Here is a 27333-nt window from a genome sequence, read left to right as displayed (position 1 = left end):
CTATTTATGAGGTCCGCCACACCATTTTATGAAATCCGCAACATAATTTTATGAGGTCTGCCACATCATTTTTTATTGTCCACCACATCATTTTTTGACGTCCACCACATAATATTATGTGGTCCGCCAAGTCTATTTATGTGCTCCGCCACATCATTTCATGAGGTCCGCCACATCATTTTATGTGGGCCGACACATCATTCTATGACGTGTGGCCACGTCTTTTTATGAGGTGCGCCACATCATTTAATGTGACCCGCCACATCATTTAAAAGTGGCCGTGGCCCGCCACATTATTTTGACGTCCACCACATCATTTTATGTGGTCCACCAAGTCTATTTATGAGGTCCGCCACACCATTTTATGAAATCCGCAACATAATTTTATGAGGTCTGTCACACAATTTTTTATTGTCCGCTACATCATTTTATGTGGTCCACCAAGTCTATTTATGAGGTCCGCCACATCATTTTATGAAATCCGTAACATAATTTTATGAGGTCTGTCACACAATTTTTTATTGTCCGCTACATCATTTTATGTGGTCCGCCACATCTATTTATGAGGTTGGCCACATCATTTTATGAGGTCCACCACATCCTTTTGTGATGTCCACCACATAATTTTATGTGGTCCGCCACATTATTTTATGACGTCCACCACATCATTTTATGTGGTCCGCCAAGTCTATTTATGAGGTCCGCCACACCATTTTATGAAATCCGCAACATAATTTTATGAGGTCTGCCACACCATTTTTTTATTGTCCGCCACATCATTTTATGTGGTCCGCCACATCTATTTATGAGGTTCGCCACATCATTTTATGAGACCCGCCACATTTTTTCATGAGGTCCGCTAAATCATTTAATGTGGCCCGCCAAATAATTTTGAAGAGGTCCGCCACATCATTTTATGACGTCCACCACATCATTTTATGTGGTCCGCCACATAATTTTATGAGGTCCACCACATAATTTTTTGACGTCCACCACATAATTTTATGACGTCCACCACATCATTTTTGGACGTCCACCACATAATTTTATGTGGTCCGCCAAGTCTATTTATGAGGTCCGCCACACCACTTTATGAAATCTGCAACATAATTTTATGAGGTCTGCCACACAATTTTTTATTGTCTGCCACATCATTTTATGTGGTCCGCCACGTCTATTTATGATGTTCGCCACATCATTTTATGTGGTCCGCCACGTCTACTTATGTGGTCCGCCAAGTCTATTTATGAGGTCTGCCACACCATTTTATGAAATCCGCAACATAATTTTATGAGGTCTGCCACATAATTTTTACTGTCCACCACATCATTTTTTGACGTCCACAACATCATTTTTTGACGTCCACCACATAATGTTATGTGGTCCGCCACGTCTATTTAGGTGGTCCGCCACATCATTTTATGACGTCCACCACATCATTTTATGTGGTCCGCCAAGTCTATTTATGAGCTCCGCCACATCATTTCATGAGGTCCGCTACATCATTTAAAGTGGCCCGCCACATAATTTGAAGAGGTTCGCCACATCATTTTGAAGCGGTCCGCCACATCATTTTATGTGGGCCGACACATCATTCTATGACGTCCGCCACGTCTTTTTATGAGGTGCGCCACATCATTTAATGTGACCCGCTACATCATTTAAAAGTGGCCCGCCACATTATTTTGACGTCCACCACATCATTTTATGTGGTCCGCCAAGTCTATTTATGAGGTCCGCCACACCATTTTATGAAATCCGCAACATAATTTTATGAGGTCTGCCACATAATTTTTTATCGTCCGCCACATCATTTTATGATGTCCGCCACGTTTTTTCATGAGGTCCGCTACATCATTTAATGTGGCCCGCCAAATCATTTTGAAGAGGTCCGCCACATCATTTTATGTGGGCCGACACATCATCCTATGTCGTCCGCCACGTCTTTTTATGAGGTGCGCCACATCATTTAATGTGACCCGCTACATCATTTAAAGTGGCCCGCCAAATCATTTTTAAGTGGTCCGCCACATCGTTTTATGCGGCCCGACACGTCATGTCATGTGGTCCGCCACGCGGTCTGCTACATCATTTAAAGTGGCCCGGCAGATCATTTATGTGGTTTGTGACATCATTTAAACTGGCCTGCGCGAAGCTGAAAATAATAAAGCAGTTTTTGGCTAAATGTATATGTACTTTAAATTTTAACATATTGCATATGTTCTACACTTCAATAACTGTTCCTGCAGAAAGATGCATTATTATTTTGGTTATCAAAAATAAACATCTTCTGATTTCAGTTACCCATCAAGTTATCCATCAGTCTGCTAGTAAAACATATAATAAACAAAATAAGTTGCAAATTGCGTAATTATGCATTTATGTTCATGTGTATTCTCTGTTACAAGCGGCCCTTAGAGGGCCACAATGATTGCAATGCGGCCCTTAATGAAAAGGAGTTTGACAGCCCTGCCTCAAAGCATCTGTGGTAAGGTACCAAGAGGGCGGAGCTACAGACCCTGCAGCCCACTGATTGGTCGACAACAAACGATCAACATGGACACAAAGTGCACCAGACTTTAAAAGTCAACATCTCTCAGATGATGACCCTCCTCCATATTACAAGGAAACAAGCACATGCCAAACTACCACACAGCAGCATCTCATGTTGCCATGGCGAGGGAGACAACACCACCGAGCAGACAACGTCTGCGTTCTGTCCGAGGTGAGTAACAATAACAGACTTCCCGAGCTCAGCCAGCCAGGCTGGTACCTTCAAGTTCAAACTGACCGCCGGTTTCTCTGTTGTCGGCCTGGCGTTTGGCGATAGGAGAGGAGGGGGTGATGGCGGGGGAGTACGCAGGGAGTGGGCGGGTGTTGTGGTGCCTCCATAAATAAAAGGCAGTTGTGTACGAGGTTGACAGCCGTGTGGTCTGCTCCTCGTCATAACCCTTCACCGCTACTCCTCACATTCCAGCGTCCGGGGGCTTATCCCCGACGGCGTGCACAAAGCTCACTCTCACGCGCGGGCGGCTCAAGGAAGGAGGGCGGCCTTGGCCTTCGACGGAGAACACGCAAACAGCGACTCCCTGCAGACGTCGAATGGACCCACGCCTTAACCCTTTCATCTGCTGCACCAGGTACTACTTTTACTGTGTGACTGTAAAAGTCAACACGGGTTACTAGCACTGAAGTGGAGGCAGAACCCATAAAGAAGTAGTTCTTCCAATGATTCTAACTGTTTGATACGGATGCTGATACTGAGAATTACTGTATATTAATAGCATAGCATAGCATCAAAGCTGCATTTGAAGTATGATGAGTATCAAACGATACTGAAGCATCGAACACAAGGAATGCTACTGTGTCCGTCCATGTGTGTCACTTTAAAAAAAAAAAAACTATATATATATATACTGTATATATATATATATATATATATATATATATATATATATATATAACGACACATTTTAAAGTGCTACAGAGTAAAAACATCAAAGAGTATTAAAACAAGACAATAAAAAAAGAAAAAATCTAAAAAACTAGCTACCGGTATGTATATGCTTCTCTAAAAAAGGTAGGCTTTGAGTCCTTTTTTAAAAGCATCCTCCGTTTGTGGGGACATGAGGTGGAAGTGGCAACTTCAAAAGCTCTATCTCCCATGGTCTTGAGCCATGTCCTGGGTGCATATATATATATATATATATATATATATATATATATATATATATATACATACATATATACATGTATACATACATATATACATACATGTATACCTACATATACACATATATCCACATATATATATACAAACCCCGTTTCCATATGAGTTGGGAAATTGTGTTAGATGTAAATATAAACGGAATACAATGATTTGAAAATCATTTTCAACCCATATTCAGTTGAATATGCTACAAAGACAACATATTTGATGTTCAAACTGATAAACATTTTTTTTGTTGTTGCAAATAATCATTAACTTTAGAATTTGATGCCAGCAACACGTGACAAAGAAGTTGGGAAAGGTGGCAATAAATACTGATAAAGTTGAGGAATGCTCACCAAACACTTATTTGGAACATCACACAGGTGAACAGGCAAATTGGGAACAGGTGGGTGCCATGATTGGGTATAAAAGTAGATTCCATGAAATGCTCAGTCATTCACAAACAAGGATGGGGCGAGGGTCACCACTTTGTCAACAAATGCGTGAGCAAATTGTTGAACAGTTTAAGAAAAACCTTTCTCAAGCAGCTATTGCAAGGAATTTAGGGATTTCACCATCTACGGTCCGTAATATCATCAAAGGGTTCAGAGAATCTGGAGAAATCACTGCACGTAAGCAGCTAAGCCCGTGACCTTCGATCCCTCAGGCTGTACTGCATCAACAAGCGACATCAGTGTGTAAAGGATATCACCACATGGGCTCAGGAACACTTCAGAAACCCACTGTCAGTAACTACAGATGGTCGCTACACTTGTAAGTGCAAGTTAAAACTCTCCTATGCAAGGAAAACCGTTAATCCAGAAACGCGGTCGGGTTCGCTGGGCCAGAGCTCATCTAAGACGGACTGATACAAAGTGGAAAAGTGTTCTGTGGTCTGTCGAGTCCACATTTTAAATTGTTTTTGGAAACTGTGGACGTCGTGTCCTCCGGACCAAAGAGGAAAAGAACCATCCGGATTGTTCTAGGCGCAAAGTTGAAAAGCCAGCATCTGTGATGGTATGGGGGTGTATTAGTGCCCAAGACATGGGTAACTTACACATCTGTGAAGGCGCCATTAATGCTGAAAGGTACATACAGGTTTTGGTGCAACATATGTTGCCATCCAAGCAACGTTACCATGGACGCCCCTGCTTATTTCAGCAAGACAATGCCAAGCCACGTGTTACATCAACGTGGCTTCATAGTAAAAGAGTGCGGGTACTAGACTGGCCTGCCTGTAGTCCAGACCTGTCTCCCATTGAAAATGTGTGGCGCATTATGAAGCCTAAAATAGCACAACGGAGACCCCCGGACTGTTGAACAACTTAAGCTGTACATCAAGCAAGAATGGGAAAGAATTCCACCTGAGAAGCTTCAAAAATGTGTCTCCTCAGTTCCCAAACGTTTACTGAGTGTTGTTAAAAGGAAAGGCCATGTAACACAGTGGTGAACATGCCCTTTCCCAACTACTTTGGCACGTGTTGCAGCCATGAAATTCTAAGTTAATTTTTATTTGCAAAAAAAAAAAAAAGTTTATGAGTTTGAACATCAAATATGTTATCTTTGTAGTGCATTCAATTGAATATGGGTTGGAAATGATTTGCAAATCATTGTATTCCGTTTATATTTACATCTAACACAATTTCCCAACTCATATGGAAACGGGGTTTGTACATACATACATACATACATACATACATACATACATACATACATACATACATACATACATACATATACATCCACACACACACACACACATTTATACAAACAATTAAGTTCGTAAATGGAAGTTTCACTGTATAATTAATGAGAAAATGGGCCGACATAGAATAGAATAGAATAGATAGAATAGAAAGTACTTTATTGATCCTTGGGGTTTACATACCTGACTGCACTGTCAGCAGGCCTGACGACTGTGCCGACCCGACACCGTTGTCCACCACGCACTGATACACGCCCTCGTCCTGCGGAGCGACGGCCGTGATGACGAGGGAGTCCCCCGAGATCCGAACGTGACTCGACGTGGCGACGGGTTCGGCATTGAACAGCCAGGTGACGTTGGGGGCGGGGTTTCCTGCCGCCGTGCAGGTAAAACGAGCGGAGGACCCAGGAGAGGCGCGCTGGTCGGTGAGGCCCGCCGTGATGGACGCGGGTTCTGCGATGGGCCAGATTCCTGTCAGACTTTCCAAAGAACAGATAACAGACACTGGGAGTCGCTCCCTCACCGAGAACTTTGACGGTGTAGTTGGCGCTGACGGCCACGCCCCGCTCGCTCTCAGCGGTGCAGGCGTACACTCCTTCATCGTCCCTCGTCACGGCAACAAAGTCCAAATTGCTGTGCCGTCGTCGCAGCGATGGCCCCGGTGGGACCTCCTTCCCGTCCTTCAGCCACGTGGACGGCGGCGCGGGACTACCGGACACGACGCACTCCAGCGTGTACGGCTGGGACTGCTGCAGCACCACCATGACGGGGGACGCGGGGTACACGATCCGCACAGGAGTGGAGGCGGAGTCTAAGCAAAATGTACAAAATGTCAGAAGCTGCAAGTAAAAAACTCAAAAGAAGAGCGGAGGTCGCGGACTTACGTCTGACAGTGAATTTGGTACCGTGAGTCTGCGTGACGCTTTCGCCCGTGACGGGATTGTACGAGCCGCACTTGTAAACGCCCTGATGGCGAGCGGAGGCGGAGACAATCTGGAGGTTCCCGGACGGGAGAACTAAGTAGTCGTCTAAAAAAGAGACACACAGGCTGTGAAAACCCATCACTCTTTTTCATACATTCAAACATTCGTAGTGCCACGAATAGATTTGGTACTTCCTGTTCGCCCTCGCTAATGAACACATTATCATGGGACTGTCTGTGAATGCAGCTTGGCGTGGCATCGTAACTCATAACTCTCATAAACACCTGGTCTGCCAGAGAATAACAATGGAACTGTTGCGTTCCATCTTTTGCCCAGACTGCCTTTTCAATAAAAGGACAACTATGGAACTCTTTACCTGACACTTTGAAAAGTATACCTGCACTTGTCACTTTCAAAAAACAAACAAAATCATGGCTAGTTGAGCAACAATCGTGTTCCCATGTTTAGTTTTTACTAATTTTTACTAATCGGTTTTTATCCAGTCGGGACTTTGTCTGTGTTATTATTATTATTGGCTTTTATCTAGTTTGCACTTTGTCTGTATTATTTATATTATCATTATTATCGACTCATCTTTGCCTCATTCTATTTTCCTATTTTAATGATGTTGGATCTGTGTTGTTGTTGTTGTTGGGGACAAGTGTTGTAAATTAGCTTTGGCTACAAACCACCATGATGCATACATTGGATAACTGTTTCAGATCGGTATCTGTCCCGATTTCAATTTTTTTTTTTTTTATTAAAAAAATTAAAAAAATTAAAATGTAGCATCAGGTATCAGTGATGCCAATCTTATATTTGTAGAGTATTCAGACCCCCTTCGATCAGGCGTACATTTTTTTTTTTTTTAAATCCGTCCTTTCTAATCCATTTTCTACCGCTCGTTACTCTTGATGTCTCCTAGCCGTTCAGGTAAATCACATTGTCTAAAAATGCATTTTCCCATCGATAACATGACATCATCTCACGGCCCACCCGACACCTAACAGGGACGGGACGGGCCCCCCCTCCCCACACTGCCCAAGTGCAGCACATTACTTTGCTGAGTCGCAATTTTTTCAGGCACATGCAAGACGAAAAGGAGCCACCACTTTCTGCACTGCAAAAAGTCAGTGTTCAAAACCAAGAAAAAAAAATACAAAAATGAGGGGTATTTTACTTGAACTAAGGAAAATTATCTGCCAATAGAACTGTCAAGACTTGGTCCTGGGGTTTAGTTTTTCTGGGATGCAACGGAAAGTTGGCTCGGGCGAGACGGGAATTTAAGTACATTTTTATTTAAAGACTATAACTAAAAAAAAAAGGAAGTAAACAAAAGGCGCGCACAATGGCGGAGAACAAACTATGAAACCAAAAAGACTATAAACATGGAACAAAAACTTACTTGGCTTGGACAAAAATAGTAGCATGAAGGATGGACATGGAAAGAAGTGTCAGGAATGGACAGAGCATAAATGTGAGGATGTCACCAGAAAGACAAACTGAAAAACACTGAACTTAAATACTACAGACATGATTAACGAAAACAGGTGCGTGACTCAAAACGTGAAACAGGTGCGTGACGTGACAGGTGAAAACTAATGGGTTGCTATGGTGACAATCAAGAGTGCACAATGAGTCCAAACGTGGAACAGGTGAAACTAATGGGGTAATCATGGAAACAAGACAAGGGAGTGAAAAGACAGAAACTAAAGAGTCCTATAACTAAACAAAACATGACTTAAAACAAAACATGATTACACAGACATGACAAGAACAAGAAAATGTGGCTTGTCAAGACTTTCCAAATCAAGTAAAATTAGCTAACCTCAATGAACCCAAAAATACCTTAAAAAATAAGTGTATTCTCACTAATAACAAGTGCATTTTTCTTGATAGGAAAAAAAAAAAATTCTTAAATGAAGTAAATGCTAGTGCCATTATCTTGACAAAATGATATGCGCTTGGCATTACGTTTCTTGGAACCAGCAAACTTACACTAAAAACTAATTTATTGTTCTTAATGAGAAAGCAACCGCTTGTTACTCTCGAGGTCTCCTAGCAGGCAAATCATATTGTCTAAAAATGCATTTTTCAATCGATAACATGACATCATCACGCCAAGTGCGTGCTTTTTCAGTCAATTAGTGCGCCAGGAATATATATATATATATATAAATATATATATATATATATATATATATACAGCCCGTCGACCCCCAGCCAAATTTTTTTTCATTGTAATTTTGAAGAATTTATCTGAATGTGCATGAACTATTTCTGTTCAAAATTGTTGGAAATGTCACATGTTAAATGTTTAAATATTAACAGTCAGTTTACTGTACTGTGCCAACTGTACTACTCTATGAGTACGTATTTTCTAATGTTTCATTGAAAATAAAACAGCGTTTGTTTTCAAACACCTTGCTAAGGCATTGGATTTAAATCTGACACCATGTGCAGAAATGGCTATTTTTGGGACGGTATCAGATCCCCAAATAAGAACAAAATTTAAGGATAGTATCGCCTTTGCATCCTTATTAGCACGTAGGAGAATTTTGCTGGAGTGGAAGTCACCATTCTGCCCCAAAGCCTCCTTATGGCTTAAAGACCTTATGATGTATTTAGATATGGAGAAAATAAAGTTCAATCTTAGGGGGGCACCTGGGAAGTTTTATTCTGTTTGGGGCTTTGTGGTTGACTACATAGCTAAATTAAAGACGCTACAGGACACATGAAAAGTTCACCTTTCATAAACCAGCTTCCTTTTTGTTTTTTTGTTTTATATTTATATTTATTCCGGGTGTATATTTACTATCTGCCTATGTTGAGAAGAAAGTGATGTACTAATTATTTTCCATTTGTTGCTGTTCTTGGAAGTGGGTGGGAAAAAAAGGGGGAAATGTGATTACTGTTTTATTGTATATTGTAATACCTGTCAAATTTAATAAAAACATTTATTAAAAAAAAGAAGAAAATAAAACAGCAAAGTCAATTTGGCTGTCATCTGTTTTAATTATGAGACACGTTTGTGTCAAAGTCATGATTATTTTGTTCATGCTTGAAATAATAAATTATTACTTTAAAAAAGTAGTTTTATACTTGTGAGTGTTGATGACACAGCTTTGCAACACTTGATATTCTAGTTTCAAGCATGCTTTACTCAATATAGGCCAACAAATCTCAGCAACAAGCTGTAATATCTTACTGAGATCATTTAGGACTAGGGATGTCCCGATCCGATATTTGGATCGGATCGGCCGCCGATATTTGCCAAAGAATGCGTATCGGCAAGGCATGGGAAAATGCCGATCCAGATCCAGTAAAAAAAAACGCCGCTCCGTGTTTTCCAACGCACCGATTTAAATAATACGTTCCACTTTTCTGCTGCTCCCTAATTTCCGTTCCGCATCAACACATCCACAGGTATGTGGATTCTCACGCAGTTGCTTTTAGCTGCTGGCATTACACGACAGGCTCTTCTCACTCTTTTCTGTGTCTCCCTCTCATAGACAGCAAGCGCACCTTCTTACACACGTCACATACTGTCACGGCATACGTCACATACTGTCACGTCATACGTCACATACGTATACGCCCTCTCCCAGCAGAGAGGTAGCAGCATGGCTAACGTTAGCTGTGATGCTAGCGCAGCCATGTGACCAACGTTCTCTCTAAGGTGCGCGCTTGTGCAATTGCGCACTGCTCAAACGTCCTCTGCGCACAGCAATTATATGCCACGCACTAAATCAAATAAAAAAATAAGCACATAACAATTTTCGACACACGGACACGACAGAGAAAACAGTTTTCGTCATCATTGTTCAAATATTGTAACGTCTGTCGAGACGCTTATCTCCATTCGGTGCCACACGTCCACACCATCAAAATGCCGAGGCAAAAATTTCCAGATCAACACCGTATGAAAAAATTAGTGATTTTTTTAGTTGTGATTTCCTTCTCTGCATGAAAGTTTAAAAGTAGCATATATCAATGCAGTATGAAGAAGAATGTTTTAATGTACACATGCAAGCCTTGAAAGAAAATTTTGAAAATCAAGACTACATTTCCTGCAAATGGGTGCATTTCTACCCTATATTTTAACTTTAGATTTATTCTCATATCAAACTCTTTTGGCTGTCTTTTTGACACTTACATCCGGCGCCCCCCTCCACACCCTGAATTATAAATAATGTAAATAATTCAATGTGATTATCTTGTGTGATGACTGTATTATGATGATAGTATATATCTGATAGTATATATCTGTATCATGAATCAATTTAGGTGGACCCCGACTTAAACAAGTTGAAAAACTTATTGGGGTGTTACCATTTAGTGGTCAATTGTACGGAATATATACTTCACTGTGCAACCTACTAATAAAAGTCTCAATCAATCAATCAAAACACATAGAATCATCATTCTGCTGTGATTATATGCATCAAGTGTTCATTCAAGGCTGAGGCAAAATATCGAGATATATATCGTGTATCGCAATATGGCCTTAAAATATCGCAATATTAAAAAAAGGCCATATCGCCCAGCCCTAGTTCAATGATGCCATTTCTGTTTGTCATGTATAATTTTGTCTATTTTGTGTTTATCCTTGAACAAACAGGTCAGTTTCTTGTTACCAACCATTGTGTAATATTCAAACTCCCCTAATTCAGCTGGCTAGTTGTTATCAAGAGTACTAAAACCCTTTTCAACATGATTCTGACAACTAAGTAGGCTAAATAACTTTAAACTTTAATACATGCTCGGATAGGCCAGTATCGGTCAGTATCGGTATCGGTCAGTATTGGTATCGGATCGGAAGTGCAAAAACAATATCGGTATCGGATCGGAAGTGCAAAAACCTGGATCGGGACATCCCTATTTAGGACCAAAACACTTAAAACAAGTAAAACACTCTAACATAAACTCTGCTTAGTGAGAAGAATGATCTTATCAGACAGAAAATAAGTAAATATCACCCTTATTTGACATATTTCATCTTACTTAGATTTCAGTTTTTGCAGTGTGAAGAAAAAGCTGCCAGCCTACCGGAGGACGCGTCCACAATCTCCCCTCGCACTCGCAGCCTGGGTAACGCCGGGGGCACGCTGTGAGGAAGGGGACACTCGATGAGGGCGCTGCTGCCTTCCTGCACCGACAGCGATCGCCTGCGGCTGTCTTGGTATTGTGAGATGTCTGCGGACAGGAAGAAGGTTGGACAATATGCTGACTGGGAGAAGAAAACAAAGCTCATTAAGGACGGAGATGGAAGGGCGCCGAGTAAAAACTCAGACCGCTTCCTTCCCGTCGCCACTCGGCGGCTGACAACGGGCGTCCTCCCTCAGCACCCGCTTCCCTTTCTAAAAGCTACTCCCTGTCCGGTCCCTGCTTTAATGAGAGTGAAAGTTTGCGTACCTGCTAAAGTCACGCGCGCATGGCGGCTGGCGACGGCCGGCCCGCCTCGCAAGCGTGCCACGCACTGATAGACGCCCACGTGGGCGGCCCCCAGGGAGGAGATGGTGAGGGACCCGTCGCTCAGCTCCACGCCGGGCAGGGTGTCGGCCGGCAGGGGGGCGCCTCTGAAGCGCCAGGAAACGGCCGCCGATGGTGGGCGGACGGAGCAGCGCAAGCGAGCCACAGAGCCTGGACTCTGAAGCAGGGAGGCGGGCTCAGAGCGGAAAGACGGGAATTGAACTGAGGAGGGGAAAAAAAAAAAACATGAATTAGATGATGAATGTAGAGAATATGACAGTTTTTACTAAGTGGTCCGCATTTATTGCAGTTGTGTGTAGCAGTGACATCATCATGGCGTGGCCACAGGAAAAACAAAGTAAGGCATCATTCTTCTTATTTTGGTCTTCTCGCCATTCAAGAAGTGACCATTCTACGTCCACCAATCAACACGCTTCAGTTAATTTGACTCATTTTCATTAATTACTAGTTTCTATGTAACTGTTTTTATATTGTTTTACTTTCTTTTTTATTCAAGAAAATGTTTTTAATTTATTTATCTTATTTTATTTTATTAATCTTTTTAAAAAGGACCTTATCTTCACCATACCTGGTTGTCCAAATTAAGCTTAATAATGTGTTAATTCCACGCATACTTGCCAACCCTCCCGGATTTTCTGGGAGACTCCCGAAATTCAGCGCCACTCCCAAAACCTCCCGGGACACATTTTCTCCCGAAAATCTCCCGAAATTCATGCGGACCTGAGTGATGTGTCAACAGCCTGTTTTCACGTCCGCTTTCCCACAATATAAACAGCGTGCCTGCCCAATCACGTTATAACTGTAGAATGATTGAGGGCGAGTTCTTGGTTTCTTATGTGGGTTTATTGTTAGGCAGTTTCATTAACGTCCTCCCAGCGCGGCAACAACACACAACAACAACAGTCACGTTTTCGTCTACCGTAAAGCAGTTCGTCTGCCGTAAACAGCAATGTTGTGACACTCTTAAACAGGACAATACTGCCATCTACTGTACATGCATATGTGACAATAACATCTAGGGCTTTTCGAGAGTGCTTTGCACAACTGCGCACACAACAAGGAGACGAAGCAGAATGCATCATCAGAGACGGTGTTCAGCATGGTTAGAAAAATAGTGACAGAGAATAGAACAAGGATGGACAATTCAACCCTTAACTCAACAATGAGTAGATGAGTGTTATGTGTGTGTATATGTGTAAATAAATGAACACTGAAATTCAAGTATTTCTCTTATATATATATATATATATATATATATATATAAATAATAAAATAAATATATATATATATATATATATATATATATATATATATATATATATATATATATATATATATATATATATATATATATATATAGCTAAAATTCACTGAAAGTCAAGTATTTCTTATATATATATATATATATATATATATATATATATATATATATATATATATATATACATATATATGTATATATACTGGACGAAGTGGCTGGGGAGAGGGAAGTCTGGGCTTCCCTGCTTAGGCTGATGCCCCCACGACCCGACCTCGGATAAGCGGAAGAAGATGGATGGATGGATGGATATATATATATGGATATATATATATATATATGAAATACTTGACTTGGTGAATTCTAGCTGTAAATATACTCCTCCCCTCTTAACCACGCCCCCAACCACGCCCCCGCCCCAACCACGCCCCTTCCCCCCGACCACGCCCCCCCCCCCCCCCCACCTCCCGAAATCGGAGGTCTCAAGGTTGGCAAGTATGATTCCACGACTGTATATATTGGTATCGATTGATATCGGTATCAGTAATTAAGAGTTGGACAACATTGGAATATCGGATATCGGCAAAAAAGCCATTATCGGACATCCCTAATTTACGACTTTTTTTTAAATAATAAATATATCACATGAATGACCCCGATTGGGCGTGTTTGACCTTGGCGGAGGTACAGTAACTCACGTGTGCAGCCGACGAGCAGGGACTGGCTGAGACACAGCACAGTGGACAGGAGGACCCTAAGGCCACTGTCCATGGCGCCCTTTGACCCCTGCCAGCAGCCGTGTTGCCCGCCGTTCACGCTCTCTTCCGATTGGCCAACCTGGGAGAAAAAAAAACAAAAAAAACACGTAAGATGGGAGCTTGTCGTCACGGCGACAGGAGACACAGGAGGACGTCTGTAATCTTCCCGTCACACCACTTGACCCCCTCTTCTCACACGCTGGTCTCCACGGAGACCGGAATGCGCCCCCCCCCCCACCCCAGGACTGATGGAGTGTCCTCTTCATATCACTCTCATGTCACAGCGCGCTGCTTCCTCATAGGCTCACTGTAGCCTGACGTCCCGACCCGGACTGGACCGGAGGACGTCGGAAAGGCAGCAGGTAATTAGGAGCATTCCTGCATCCTTTTCAAGCACTTCCTTCTGTGTTGGGGGGGTAATCCCACCGGCCTTTGATCCCGGGGGTCCTGCTCGGTAGCCAGGGTTTGGGACGGAGCGCGGCGGGACAATGGCCGCCCAGCTGGGATATTGATGAGGGAGACGGGCCCACGGGTGTCTCAAATTAAACAAAGATGGTGTTTTTGCCTGCTGAGCGAGTGGTCACCATGGCAACAGCCTCCTCATTACCAACTACAATAGCATTTTTTTTTTTTTAAGGTATTTTTTTTTTAGCTTGATGATGCTATCAAAAGCAAGTTGTTATTTATTATTTTTTAAATAAATCATTCTTTATTTTTTTTTTTTATTAATTTTATTTTGCTGTTGATAGCATCATCAAGCTAAAAAAAACAACGTAAAAAAAAAAGATGCTATAAAAATATTTTTCTTATTATGATTGATGATACAAATAAATGATATTCACTGAATGAAGACTGAACAAAAAGAAAAATCTTTACGACTGACTCGAAAGGACAAAGATGGAAAAAAAATCAATCGTCACTCTGGACAATGCGGCAACAGAACATGTCAACGGAATGCGGCGACAAGAAGCGATGACAAGCAGAATAATAACGTCTGGTGAGCCAGTGAAAAGATGGAGCGCATTAAGACTTAAAAATAACCCGTTAAAAAAAAGCAAAAAACCCTGCCAGCAGACAAATTTAAAGACACTGTAAGAAACAATTGCTCATTATTTGTTGCATCTCCTAATTGTTCTACAGGACAAAAAACAAAAAGAAAATACTTTCTTTGTTTAATCACTTATTAAAATACTTTGAAGCAAATTATTTTTGTGACATTTCCAACATTATTTAATTATATTATAGCATCAGAATTTTATTTGATTCCATTTTTTGGCCGACAATAAAAAAGATGGTGGTTCTACTTTTGGATAATGAAGAGAGTAAGGATCATGTCTCTTACAACCTACGATTCAATGTTAAACAAGTAATTAGTTTTAGTTACTTTCCCAAGCAAGTAATTGAATTACTAACATAATTACTCTTTAAAAAAAAAAGTAATTAATTACTAGGGAAAGTAATTCATGCGTTACTTAAAAAAATACAATAGAAAAAATGTTAATTATAAATTAATAAACGTAATAATAAATTACATTTTTAAAAACTGATTCTTGAAAATCTTGATTTGATTCGGAATTGTGATGAATAAGCATCGCGATTTGGTTGTAATTAACTTTTCTGGCACCCCAAAGGACAGCACTGAACAATATATATATATATATATGTATATATATATATATATATATATATATATATATATATATATATATATATATATATATATATATATATATATACATATATATATATATATATATACATATACATATATTTATAAATATATACATACATACATACTAGAGATGCGCGGATAGGCAATTATTTCATCCGCAACCGCATCAGAAAGTCGTCAACGATCCGCCATCCACCCGATGTAACATTTGATCAGAACCGCACCCGCCCGCACCCGCCCGTTGTTATATATCTAATATAGACGATGCAAGGCATTAGTGAGGTTATAAAGCTTTTGCCTGTTAAAGAAAGGAGACTGATCCAATGCAGCACAGACATTCGCGTGCCACGCTGTCACGACCCAGACGCACACCAGTGCGCACTCATATGGGAGCCGCGCTGAGCGCACCTCCAAGCGCGTCTCGCTGCCGGCGACGGCCGGGTATGTGCCCGACGCTCCAGCGCCATCCATTTTCAGGGCTAGTTGATTCGGCAGGTGGGTTGTTACACACTCCTTAGCGGGTTCCGACTTCCATGGCCACCGTCCTGCAGCTGTCTATATCAACCAGGGTGAGCCCCACCCCTTTCGTGAGCGCACTGCGCGCGGAGTGACCCCTGTTACGCGCCCCCGGCAACAGGGGTGGCGGGCAGGTAAGCTGCGCGGGCGGAGCGCGCGGAGTGACCCCTGTTACGAGCCCCCGGCCACGGGGGTGGCGGGCAGGTAAGCTGCTTACCTGCTGCGCGTGACGCCGGCCGCGGCGAAGGCGGACGAGGCGGGGTGTCGGTGCGGTGGGCGCGGTAGTGACCCTGGACGTGCGTCGGGCCCTTCTCGCGGATCGCCTCAGCTACGGCTCCCGGTGGGGCCCTCTCGGGGGAAGGGGCCTCGGTCCCGGACCCCGGCGAGGCGTCCCTTCTCCGCTCCGTAAAAGTGTCCATCTCTTTTTTTTTTTTTCTTCTGTTGTGGCATATGCAGCAGGTGCCTGCTCGTTTTTCGTATGTGGGTAACAACATTTAACTATGTATATATATTTCCGAATTGGTTTAACTGCCACCCGCCTGAATCTATTTAAAATCTAATTTTTTTTTATTTCAACCGCCGGACCCGACCCGACCCGACCCGCGGATAAAATCTAATTTTTTTTAATTTCATCCGCCCGATCCGCGGATAATCCGCGGACTCCGCGGTTGTGCCCGCAAACCGCGCATCTCTAATACATACATATTAAGTTAAAGTTAAAGTACCCATGATTTGATGGTAGCGGGGGTGCATATTGTAGCGTCCCGGAAGAGTTAGTGCTGCAAGGGATTCTGGGTATTTGTTCTGTTGTGTTTATGTTGTGTTACGGTGCGGATGTTCTCCCAAAATGTGTTTGTCATTCTTGTTTGGTGTGGGTTCACAGTGTGGCGCATATTAGTAACAGTGTTAAAGTTGTTTATACGGCCACCCTCAGTGTGACCTGTATGGCTGTTGATCAAGTATGCTTTGCGTTCACTAATGTGTTTGATAGCCGCATAAAATATGTGACTGGTCCGGCACGTTCTTTGAATGGAGGAAAAGCGTACGTGACGACAGGTTGTAGAGGACGCTAAAGGCAGTGCCTTTAAGGCATGCCCACAATATTGTTGTCCGGGTAGAAATCGGGAGAAACTCGGGAGAATGGTTGCCCCGGGAGATTTTTGGGAGGGGCACTGAAATTTGGGAGTCTCCCGGGAAAATCGGAAGGGTTGGCAAGTTAAGTTAAGTTAAAGTTAAAGTACCAATGATTGGCACACACACACTAGGCGTGGTGAAATGTGTCCTCTGCATTTGACCCATCCCTAGGGATGATGTTTGATAAGAAATTATCGAGTTCAAGCCAATTATCGAATCCTCTTATCGAACCGATTCCATATCGATTCTCTTATCGAATCCAGATAGGTTGTTGTATACGGAAAAAACACAATATTTGGTTTAACAAAAGCTCACTTTTATTTTATAAGAAAAAATAAAAATAAAAATAAATATTGACTGTTACCCCCCCCTAAAAAATAAAATAAAATAAAATATTGACTGTTGTTACCCAAGTATATTAAGTGGGATTTTTCAGAAAAAAATATATATATACAGTAACACAAAAACAACCTGTCTCTGTGATCACTATAGGTGTAAAAATAATAATATAGTGTTAAATAAAATCAGTCCCTTGGGCACGAAACTGAAAATAATACAGCCCTCCAAAAAGCGCACTTCTGCTGCTATTGGAACATACTAACTACACACACTATGACACTAAGAACACCACAGTCATCAATCAACAATTATTCTTCCCTTACATGAGAGCGAAGCCTGGCAATAATTGCATATTGCCTGTTCTGCCCTCACTATCCGTGTCGAGGTTATACAGCTTGGCAGACAGCTAACAAACAATCCAAAGCAGATTAATCCATTTAGGCTCTTTATTGTTGTTGATCTTGCTTTGTCTTTTCCTATCTTTACTTTTGTCTTGCACTGGACTGTTTTTTTGTTGTTGTTTTTTTAACTGAAATAGACACAATGACAAATGTCTAAGCTATGTGATTCAATTAACATACTGAAATGTAATACACAATATGTAAATATTAGCTTCACACAAATATACAGTACTATCATCAAACAAATACTTCTGAGTGTTGAAACTATTTCGATGGTGGAAATACCCGACGGGCAGCCATTTTAAGTCCTCAAAACATCCATTGAAACAGTGCACAAAAATCGTTTTTCAATAAACATCTTAGTGTCAAACTTAACCACTTTCCACCTTAATATTGAGTTAGATAAACAAGTTAATAAATAATAAATGATAAATGGGTTATACTTGTATAGCGCTTTTCTACCTTCAAGGTACTCAAAGCGCTTTGACACTATTTCCACATTTACCCATTCACACACACATTCACACACTGATGGAGGGAGCTGCCATGCAAGGCACTAACCAGCAGCCATCAGGAGCAAGGGATGAAGTGTCTTGCCCAAGGACACAACGGATGTGACTAGGATGGTAGAAGGTGGGGATTGAACCCCAGTAACCAGCAACCCTCCGATTGCTGGCACGGCCACTCTACCAACTTCGCCAAGTTAAACAGTTTACTTACAGACTTATCTTTTCCAAGGCTTGTAAGAGCTAACACAACTTGTCTACTTCTCAATTGTCTCATGAACTTCGCCAAGTGCCCAAACTAATGACGCGTAGTATTTTCATATTGCCACAAGGTGTCAGTAAGCGTCTACAATCAAATGCCGTCCCACAGGGCATTTCCTGTACGTGGGAAGGGATTCGTTCCCAAGGATTCGAGTAAAGAAGCAACTCTTTTTCTTTACTATAGTGGCCTCGATAACGGGAACCGGTTCTCAAAAAGGGATTCGAGTCCATGGAATCTGTTCTGTTCTTATCGAACAACCGGGAGAACCAATTTCGAACATCATCCCTACCCATCCCTTTGTTCACCAACCGGGAGGTGAGGGGAGCAGTGGGCAGCAGCGGTGCCGCGCCCGGGAATCATTTTTGGTGATTTAACCCCCAATTCCAACCCTTGATGCTGAGTGCCAAGCAGGGAGGTAATGGCTCCCATTTTATAGTCTTTGGTATGACTCGGCCGGGGTTTGAACTCACAACATACTAACCACTAGGCCACTGAGTAGGTATGACTGTTTCTACAAGTCCGAACTGTTAGCGTTAGCATCCATGCTAACGCTAACAGAGTTACCAGCAACCACCAACCAGAGTAGCATCAACATCGTTGCAGGCTATTTGTTGCTAGCTTGACAACACTTACTGAGACTTTCCCCAACACAAGAGGCGGAGAGAGGAGACAGGAAACAATCAACTCCCCAAGCTGCTAGCTCACGCCCCCCGTCTCAGCCCGGGGTGAAAGGTCAGGTAAGAGTAGCGAGAGGGTGACCCAGCGGCTGCCTGCTGGTCCTCCAGCAGCCCTCGGAGGTCCCGCTAACTCACACATTCCTAGGGCAAACAGGTGTAAAAGTGCTTGAAGAAACAATAAAAGGTGGTTTGCTACTGTGTGATCTGACTGCCAGTGCACTGCACATCTAACCTCACAGGCCCCGCCATGCCTGAATCCTGGGATTTCATTACAATAATAGACGCCAGCCTATAAAGCATGGCGGCCATGTCTAACCCGTAAACGCCATCCTTCTGATGTGTGAGGGAGCAGGGTTGGGGTGGGGGCGGGGTTTGGTGGTAGCAGGGGTGTATAATGTAGCCCGGAAGAGTCAGGGCTGCATGGGATTCTGGGTGTTTGTTCTGTTGTGTTTATGTTGTGTTAAGGTGCAGATGTTCTCCCGAAATGTGTTGGTCATTCTTGTTTGGTTTTGGTTCAAAGTGGGGCGCATTATTATTAAGAGTGTTAAAGTTGTTTTATATGGTCACCGTCAGTGTAACCTGTGTGGCTGTTGACCAAGTATGCTTTGCTGTCACGTACGTGTGCAAGCAGAAGATGAATATTGTATAACAAGTGCTGGGTTGGCACGCTGTTAATACAGATTGTGGAGAGCGCCAAAAGTTGTACCATCATGGCACGCCCTTATTATAGCTGTAAGGGTGAAAATCGGTGAATATTAATCCCGGGAGTTTTCTGCGAGAGGCACTGAAATCCGGAAGTCTCACGGGAAAATTGGGGGGTTCAGCAAGTAAGCTGCTGAGCCGCATCAGAGTGATCAAAGAGCCGCATGCGGCTCCGGAGCCGCGGGTTGCCGACCCCTGTTCTATACAGTGGTGACCGGGCGCCCTTGTGTAAACACACACACACACACACACACACACACACACACACACACACACACACACACACACACACACACACACACACACACACACACACACACACACACACACACACACAAACACACACACAGCTGCCTATCGCTCATCTGGGCATCCATCTTCTCTCTTATCTGTTTGCCTTTTCTCTGACATCCGCCACCATGGAGACACAGTGCGAGGTATCTGGTGTCGCCCCAAAGTCCCATTAGCAACTCATGCTGGCGCCGCCGCTAAAGATGGCGCTGAAGGCTCACCGACTCGGTTGCATATTGCCAAATATGAAGTCTGCAAATAATCAGTACGAATAAGCATGAAGGATAAAAGTAAACATAAACATTGCACACAACTGCGAGCAGTAAGTTAAAGTTAAAGTTAAAGTACCAATGATTGTCACACACACACACTAAGTGTGGTGAAATTTGTCCTCTGCATTTGACCCATCCCCTTGTACACCTCCTGGGAGGTGAGGGGGAGCAGTGAGCAGCAGCGGTGCCACGCCCATGAATCATTTTTGGTGATTTAACCACCAATTCCAACCCTTGATGCTGAGTGCCAAGCAGGGAGGTAATGGCTCCCATTTTTATAGTCTTTGGTATGACTCACAAACTACCGATCTCAGGGCGGACACTCTAACCCAGTGGTTCTTAACCTTGTTGGAGGTACCGAACCCCACCAGTTTCTTATGCGCATTCACCGAACCCGAAAGAAATACTAATAAAGGTATATTTTACAAACAGAAAGTTACAGGAATGTACACATGATCCCATGTTTACATCTCATTGTGCAACATGTGAATGTTTTAGTGGGAACTAAATGCGATATCTGAAAGGGGTACACATTATTTCCAAAGTAGGACATATAATACTAGTACACAGCTCATGAAAAACAATATGTTATAGTCATTGTAAGTGGGCCAAAACACTTATATTAGAAAATAATCTCATGGAAATGACTGCTGTCATTTGATTACAATAATAAAACATTGAACTTGTTATTTAGTCAGGTTTGGGACAAGTGTGCTGCAGGTCTGACGTCGCTCACATGTGCTCCACTGAATGCTCAAGAAGTTTTTGCGTTTGCTCACACATATGGAAAATTAGAGGGAACATTGTTTGGGGGTATCCCTAATGCGCCGAGAGGGAGAAGTTTTTATTTACACGACGAGTCGGGCGTGTCTTGACCTACGCGGCGGAGGCTCTGCCGAACCCCTGAGGCCGACTCACCGAACCCCTAGGGTTCGATCGAACCCAGGTTAAGAACCACTGCTCTAACCACTAGGCCACTGAGTAGGTTGTACCGTTAGCAACAATGCTAATGCTAACACGATACAAGAGTTTTTGTCATCCTCTTTCATCACTCGTGCTACAACGATGAATCAATTCATTCCATTAAAAACAACTTCTACTTATATTCTGCTGCTTTGATTAAGCATTTAATAAATGTAAAAAATCTGGACCGCAAAACAAGTTGAATAGGTTATAGACGGTAAAAGAAGATAAATAGGAGGTAACAGGAGTGAATTATAGATAAAAGAAGGCCAAACAAAGGTAAAAGGAAAGTAAAACAGTAAAACAATGGTAAAATAAGGTAAATAGAAGGTAAAAGAAGAAACATTGAAGTAAAAAAAAAGTAACAAAAACGTAAATGAAAGTAAAACAGGTAAATATAAGGTAACACAAAGTAAATATAAGCTAAAAGAAGGCAAACAAGAGATGAAAGAAGACAAGTAGAAGGTATAACAAGGTAAACAGAAGGTTAATAAGAGTTATAAGAAGGAAAATAGAAGGTAAACAAAAAGTAAAAGAAGATAAGTAAAAGGTAAATACAAGTGAAAAATGAAAATGGAAGGAACAAAATGAAATGTAGAAGGCAAAAGAAGTGAATTATAGGTAAAAGAAGGTGAAACAAAGGTAAAAGTAAGATCAAACAGTAAAAGAAAGGTAAAATAAGGTAAATTGAAGGTAAAAGAAGAAACATTGAAGGTAAAAAAGTAACAAAAAGGCAAATGAAAGTAAAACAGGTAAATAGAAGGTAACAGGGTAAATATAAGCTAAAAGAAGACAAATAGAAGGTTTAACAAAGTAAATAGAAGGTTAATAAAAGTTAAAAGAAGGAACATAGAAGGTAAACAAAAAGTAGAAGAAGATAAGTAGAAGGCAAATTGAAGGTAAATAAAAGGTAAAAAGGAAAATGGAAGGAAAAAATTAAATGTAGAAGGTAATAGAAGTGAATTATAAGTAAAAGAAGGTGAAACAAAGGTAAAATGATGGTAAAAACAAGGTAAAAGGGAAGTAAAATAAGGTAAATAGAAGGTAAAATAAGAAAACAAGAAGATAAAATAAGGTAAAAAGGGTAAATAGAAGGTAAAAGAAGATCAATTAAAGGTAAACAAGGTAAATGGAATGTAAAACAAGGTAATTCAAAGATAAATAAAAGGCAAATACGAGGTAAAACAGGGTAAATATAGGGTAAAACAAGGCAAATAAAAGGTATAACAAGATAAAAATAAGTTTAATAAACGTTAAAAGGAAAATAGAAGGGTAATAAAAGTTAAAACAAAGTAAATTGAAGGTAAAGAAAAATTAAAAGAAGGTAAGTAGAAGGAAATAGGAAAATGGAAGGTAAAAAAAGAAAATAGAAGATAATAGAAGTGAATTATAGATAAAAGAAGGTGAAACAAAGGTAAAATGAAAGTAAAAAAGGTAAAAGGAAAATAAAATAAGGTAAATATAAGGTAAAAGAAGCTAAATATAATGTAAAAGAAGGAAACGAAAAGGTAAAAGAAGGTAAAAAAGGTAAATATAAGATAAAAGAAAGAAACAAAAAGGTAAAAGAAAGTAAAGAAGATAAATAGAAGGTAAAACAAGCTAAATAATAGGTAAATAAAAGGTCAAATAAGATGAAACAAGGTAAAATAAGTTAAATAGAAGGTCAAATAAGGTAAATAAAAGGGAATGCAGAAGATAAAACGAGGTAAAAGACAGTCAAAGAAGGTATACAGAAGGTAAATAAAAAGCAAAAAGGAATATAGAAGGCCAAACAAGAAAAAAGAGGGTCAGAGAAGGTAAACAGAAGGTAAAGAAGGTCATATCAAGTACATAAATCTCTGTTTATTTCAACTATTTTACCTAAAATACATAATGAGGCTATGTTTACTCGATTAATCCAACAAACTAATCGATACGATTATTTGATTACTAAAATGATTGATAGCTGCAGCCCTAATAATCATACAACGATATTACGAGCATAAGTACAATTAAAAATCCATGATTTAATGCTAAAAGCACTGCACACAATTTTGAAAAAACAAACAAACAACGCTAATGCTAACACAACACAACAGATGTCCAGGCTGGTCCATCAGCATTATGAAACAAAACAACCTGAAGTTGGACCTTTTATTCATCTATAATTCAAAAGTACCGTCAAAACTGCCAAACCAAATTCCAACATTCAGCGATGGCAGAATAATTTATATAAATAAAGCAGGGGTGTACAAAGTGCAGTAGTAATACAATAAGCCGCAACACTTGAAAAATACAGCAAAACCATACAATGTAACAGGAAAATTATGTTGATACTCTAATTAATGTTTTTGAATAAATGTACAACACTTTTTTTAGCCTTTAAACAAAAAAAGGGGCGTGGCCAATTAAGGTGCGATGACGTCATTTTGACACATGCTACATAACAATATATCAATAATAAATGTCAGTGTTTATCTGCAAATAACAATGTATAATGAATACATGTCAGTGTTTATCTGTAAGTAATTATAAATAATGAACACATGTCAGTGTTTATCTGTAAATAACAATATATAATGAATAAATGTCAGTGTTTATCTGTAAATAATACTTAAATAATAAATGTCAGTGTTTATCTGTAAATAACAATATATAAAATAATACATGTCAGTGTTTATCTGTAAATAACAATATATAAAATAATACATGCCAGTTTTTATCTGTAAATAATAACATATAATGAATAAAGGTCAGTGTTTGTCTGTAAATAACAATATATAAATAATAAATGTCAGTGTTTATCTGTAAATAACAATATATACATAATAAATGTCAGTGTTTATCTGTAAATAATAATATATAATGAATAAAGGTCAGTGTTTATCTTTAAATAACAATATATAAATAATACATGTCAGTGTTTATCTGTAAATAACAATATATACATAATAAATGTCAGTGTTTATCTGTAAATAATAATATATAATGAATAAAGGTCAGTGTTTATCTGTAAATAACAATATATAAATAATAAATGTCAGTGTTTATCTGTAAATAACAATATATAAATAATAAATGTCAGTGTTTATCTGTAAATAATAATATATAATGAATAAAGGTCAGTGTTTATCTGTAAATAATAATAAATAATGAATACATGTCAGTGTTTATCTGTAAATAACAATATATAAAATAATACATGCCAGTTTTTATCTGTAAATAATAATATATAATGAATAAAGGTCAGTGTTTGTCTGTAAATAACAATATATAAATAATAAATGTCAGTGTTTATCTGTAAATAATAAACGTCAGTCTTTATCTGTAAATAACAATACATAAATAATAAATGTCAGTGTTTATCTGTAAATAATAATATATAATGAATACATGTCAGTGTTTATCTGTAATTATAAATAATGAATACATGTCAGTGTTTATCTGTAAATAATTATAAATAATGAACACATGTCAGTGTTTATCTGTAAATAACAATATATAAAATAATACATGTCAGTGTTTATCTGTAAATAACAATATATAAAATAATACATGCCAGTTTGTATCTGTAAATAATAACATATAATGAATAAAGGTCAGTGTTTGTCTGTAAATAACAATATATAAATAATAAATGTCAGTGTTTATCTGTAAATGATATATAAATAATACATGTCAGTGTTTATCTGTAAATAACAATACATAAATAATAAATGTCAGTGTTTATCTGTAAATAATAATATATAATGAATAGATGTCAGTGTTTATCTGTAATTATAAATAATCAATACATGTCAGTGTTTATCTGTAAATAACAATATATAAAATAATACATGTCAGTGTTTATCTGTAAATAACAATATATAAATAATAAATGTCCGTGTTTATCTGTAAATAATAATATATAATGAATAAAGGTCAATGTTTATCTGTAAATAACAATATACAAATAATAAATGTCAGTGTTTATCTGTAAATAATATACAAATATTAAATGTCAATGTTTATCTCACGCCGACAGCACAAGCACATCGACTTTAGCGTTAGCTCGTTAGCATTAGAAATCTGTTCACTGGGGTTGAGGCTAATAGCTACACAAATGGAGTGTCACTGACTTCTTTTACAACATGTAATAAAGTACATAGTTAATATTTGATGTTATTTACCTTCGTCCCACTCGTGTGCTGCCTCCTTCATTTCACATTCATCCAACAAAGTAAACAGCTGAGGTCATTGCTTCGAGTCCGGCTTCATACTCCTCCGTAAATACGTCTAAAAAAATCTGTCCACTTCTCGTAGCTTCGCGTAACGAAATTAAGTTTAAAAAAAAAATAATACACAACAATAAACTACAAACAGTTTAAAGACTACGGCTGAGTAAACACTGTAAGTTGGTTCCACTGATCAGCGTTCTTCAGTTGTCAAGTTTGTTGTGATAGAAATATGCAAGAAGTAAGAAATAAACAAACGGCTGCACACATTCTGATGGCAGTGGTGTGTTTGAAAAATACGTTTTAGGAACACCCCAAACTGTGTTCAACCAATTGGCGTTCGACAGTCCCAGCTAGCCAGGAAGAAGTTCGAAAGGTTCCTGAAAAACTAAATCTACCCGGGTGGTTTTTGGTGGATTTACCCGGGTAAATGCCAAAGTCTGGAAAAGGGCCTATTGTTAGGTCTGTTTGGCCCTACACCAATCAAGGTCTGTCATTAGCATAGCTCACAGGGATAGTGGGATCAGTCCTTCATTCCTTCCCCAAACCTCCTGGCTGCTACGCAGAGTCCACATTTACACCTCCTTTCGCAGCCATCTGTGTTTATATGTTGTACGTGCGTCGTGCGGGTCAAGCAGCTGAACGTGGACAGAATGCCGCTATACATGCGCACCGATTCACTGAAATAAACGAGGTGTCAGGGAGTTCATGTGGAAAGCTCCTTTTTTTTAGGGAGGAGGACTGGAAGGGGTTGACTGAGCAATGTATGTTTAAGAAATGTTTGACTGGCACCTGGCTTAGGTGCTTGCAGGCGAGTGAACGCAGGCAACATCCCTCACATACTAAATCTAACATCTATCTTCGGTGTTAGCGTTGCCAAATAAATCGTAGCGGCATCGTCTATCCAAGTCGGGAATGCTGCAGGAATAGAACTATCCGGCCCTCCCTTCATACAGGACAAGAGGGATGAGAGGTCTTGACACAGGAGAAAATAAACACACTGACAGGTTGCCCTGGGGGGGTTCATGTCTGGGAGGTTTGAAACACCTGCAGGAACTACTTAAAGCCCCATCAGCCCCCATGTGGGCCAGACCCTTATCCCCGTCGTATTGGGTAAACAGGGACAATAAAAGCGATGCGGCAGAGCATCAAAAGACCCGGAAGGCAGAGGCAGAACAGGTCGCAACTGGCGCTCCCGACTCGGCTTCAGAAGGCTGCACAGCTGAGTGAAAGCAATGAGAAACATTGCGAGGCAGCGGGGAACCAGATCAAATCTCCTTCCCGGAGTGACACCAATCGGGAAATGTCTGATTTATGTGTACGACGCATGAGTCAAAACCTCAGGGGACGATGCTTCCCAGAATACGGGAATGCAGGAGGAGGTCACTTGTGGTACGACGGTCTAATCTGACCTGCCAGCAGAACACATGCTATACCCCGAACCTGCCCGCACTCGCCCCTCGGCTCCCTGACAAGAGGATCCAGGGAGCAGAGAGCACACATTCCTCAGCTCAGCACAGACACTAACCCGGTGGAAAAGACAGACGTGCGCACTC

The 27333-nt window shown here is 40.4% G+C and overlaps 1 protein-coding gene across 6 annotated transcripts in view; it reads right to left on the bottom strand.

Moving 5' to 3' along the window:
- The window catches only part of cdon (cell adhesion associated, oncogene regulated), a 236013-nt gene that overhangs the window by 39980 nt on the left and 168700 nt on the right, over positions 1-27333 (bottom strand). For all 6 annotated transcript variants that reach the window (XM_061972414.2, XM_061972413.1, XM_061972415.1 and 3 more), the window contains 6 exons: positions 13790-13928; positions 11756-12034; positions 11390-11536; positions 6302-6445; positions 5941-6228; positions 5601-5870 (listed from right to left, as the gene is read on the bottom strand). In XM_061972414.2, the coding sequence (XP_061828398.1) occupies positions 5601-5870; positions 5941-6228; positions 6302-6445; positions 11390-11536; positions 11756-12034; positions 13790-13862 (1201 nt within the window). In that variant the 5' untranslated portion in view covers positions 13863-13928. The remainder of the gene's footprint in view (positions 1-5600; positions 5871-5940; positions 6229-6301; positions 6446-11389; positions 11537-11755; positions 12035-13789; positions 13929-27333) is intronic.

The sequence above is a fragment of the Nerophis lumbriciformis genome, linkage group LG17, assembly GCF_033978685.3.
Source record: "Nerophis lumbriciformis linkage group LG17, RoL_Nlum_v2.1, whole genome shotgun sequence".
NCBI lineage: Eukaryota > Metazoa > Chordata > Actinopteri > Syngnathiformes > Syngnathidae > Nerophis > Nerophis lumbriciformis.
Note: the sequence above shows the minus strand (reverse complement) of the source record. Positions and strands in the feature narration are given on the sequence as shown.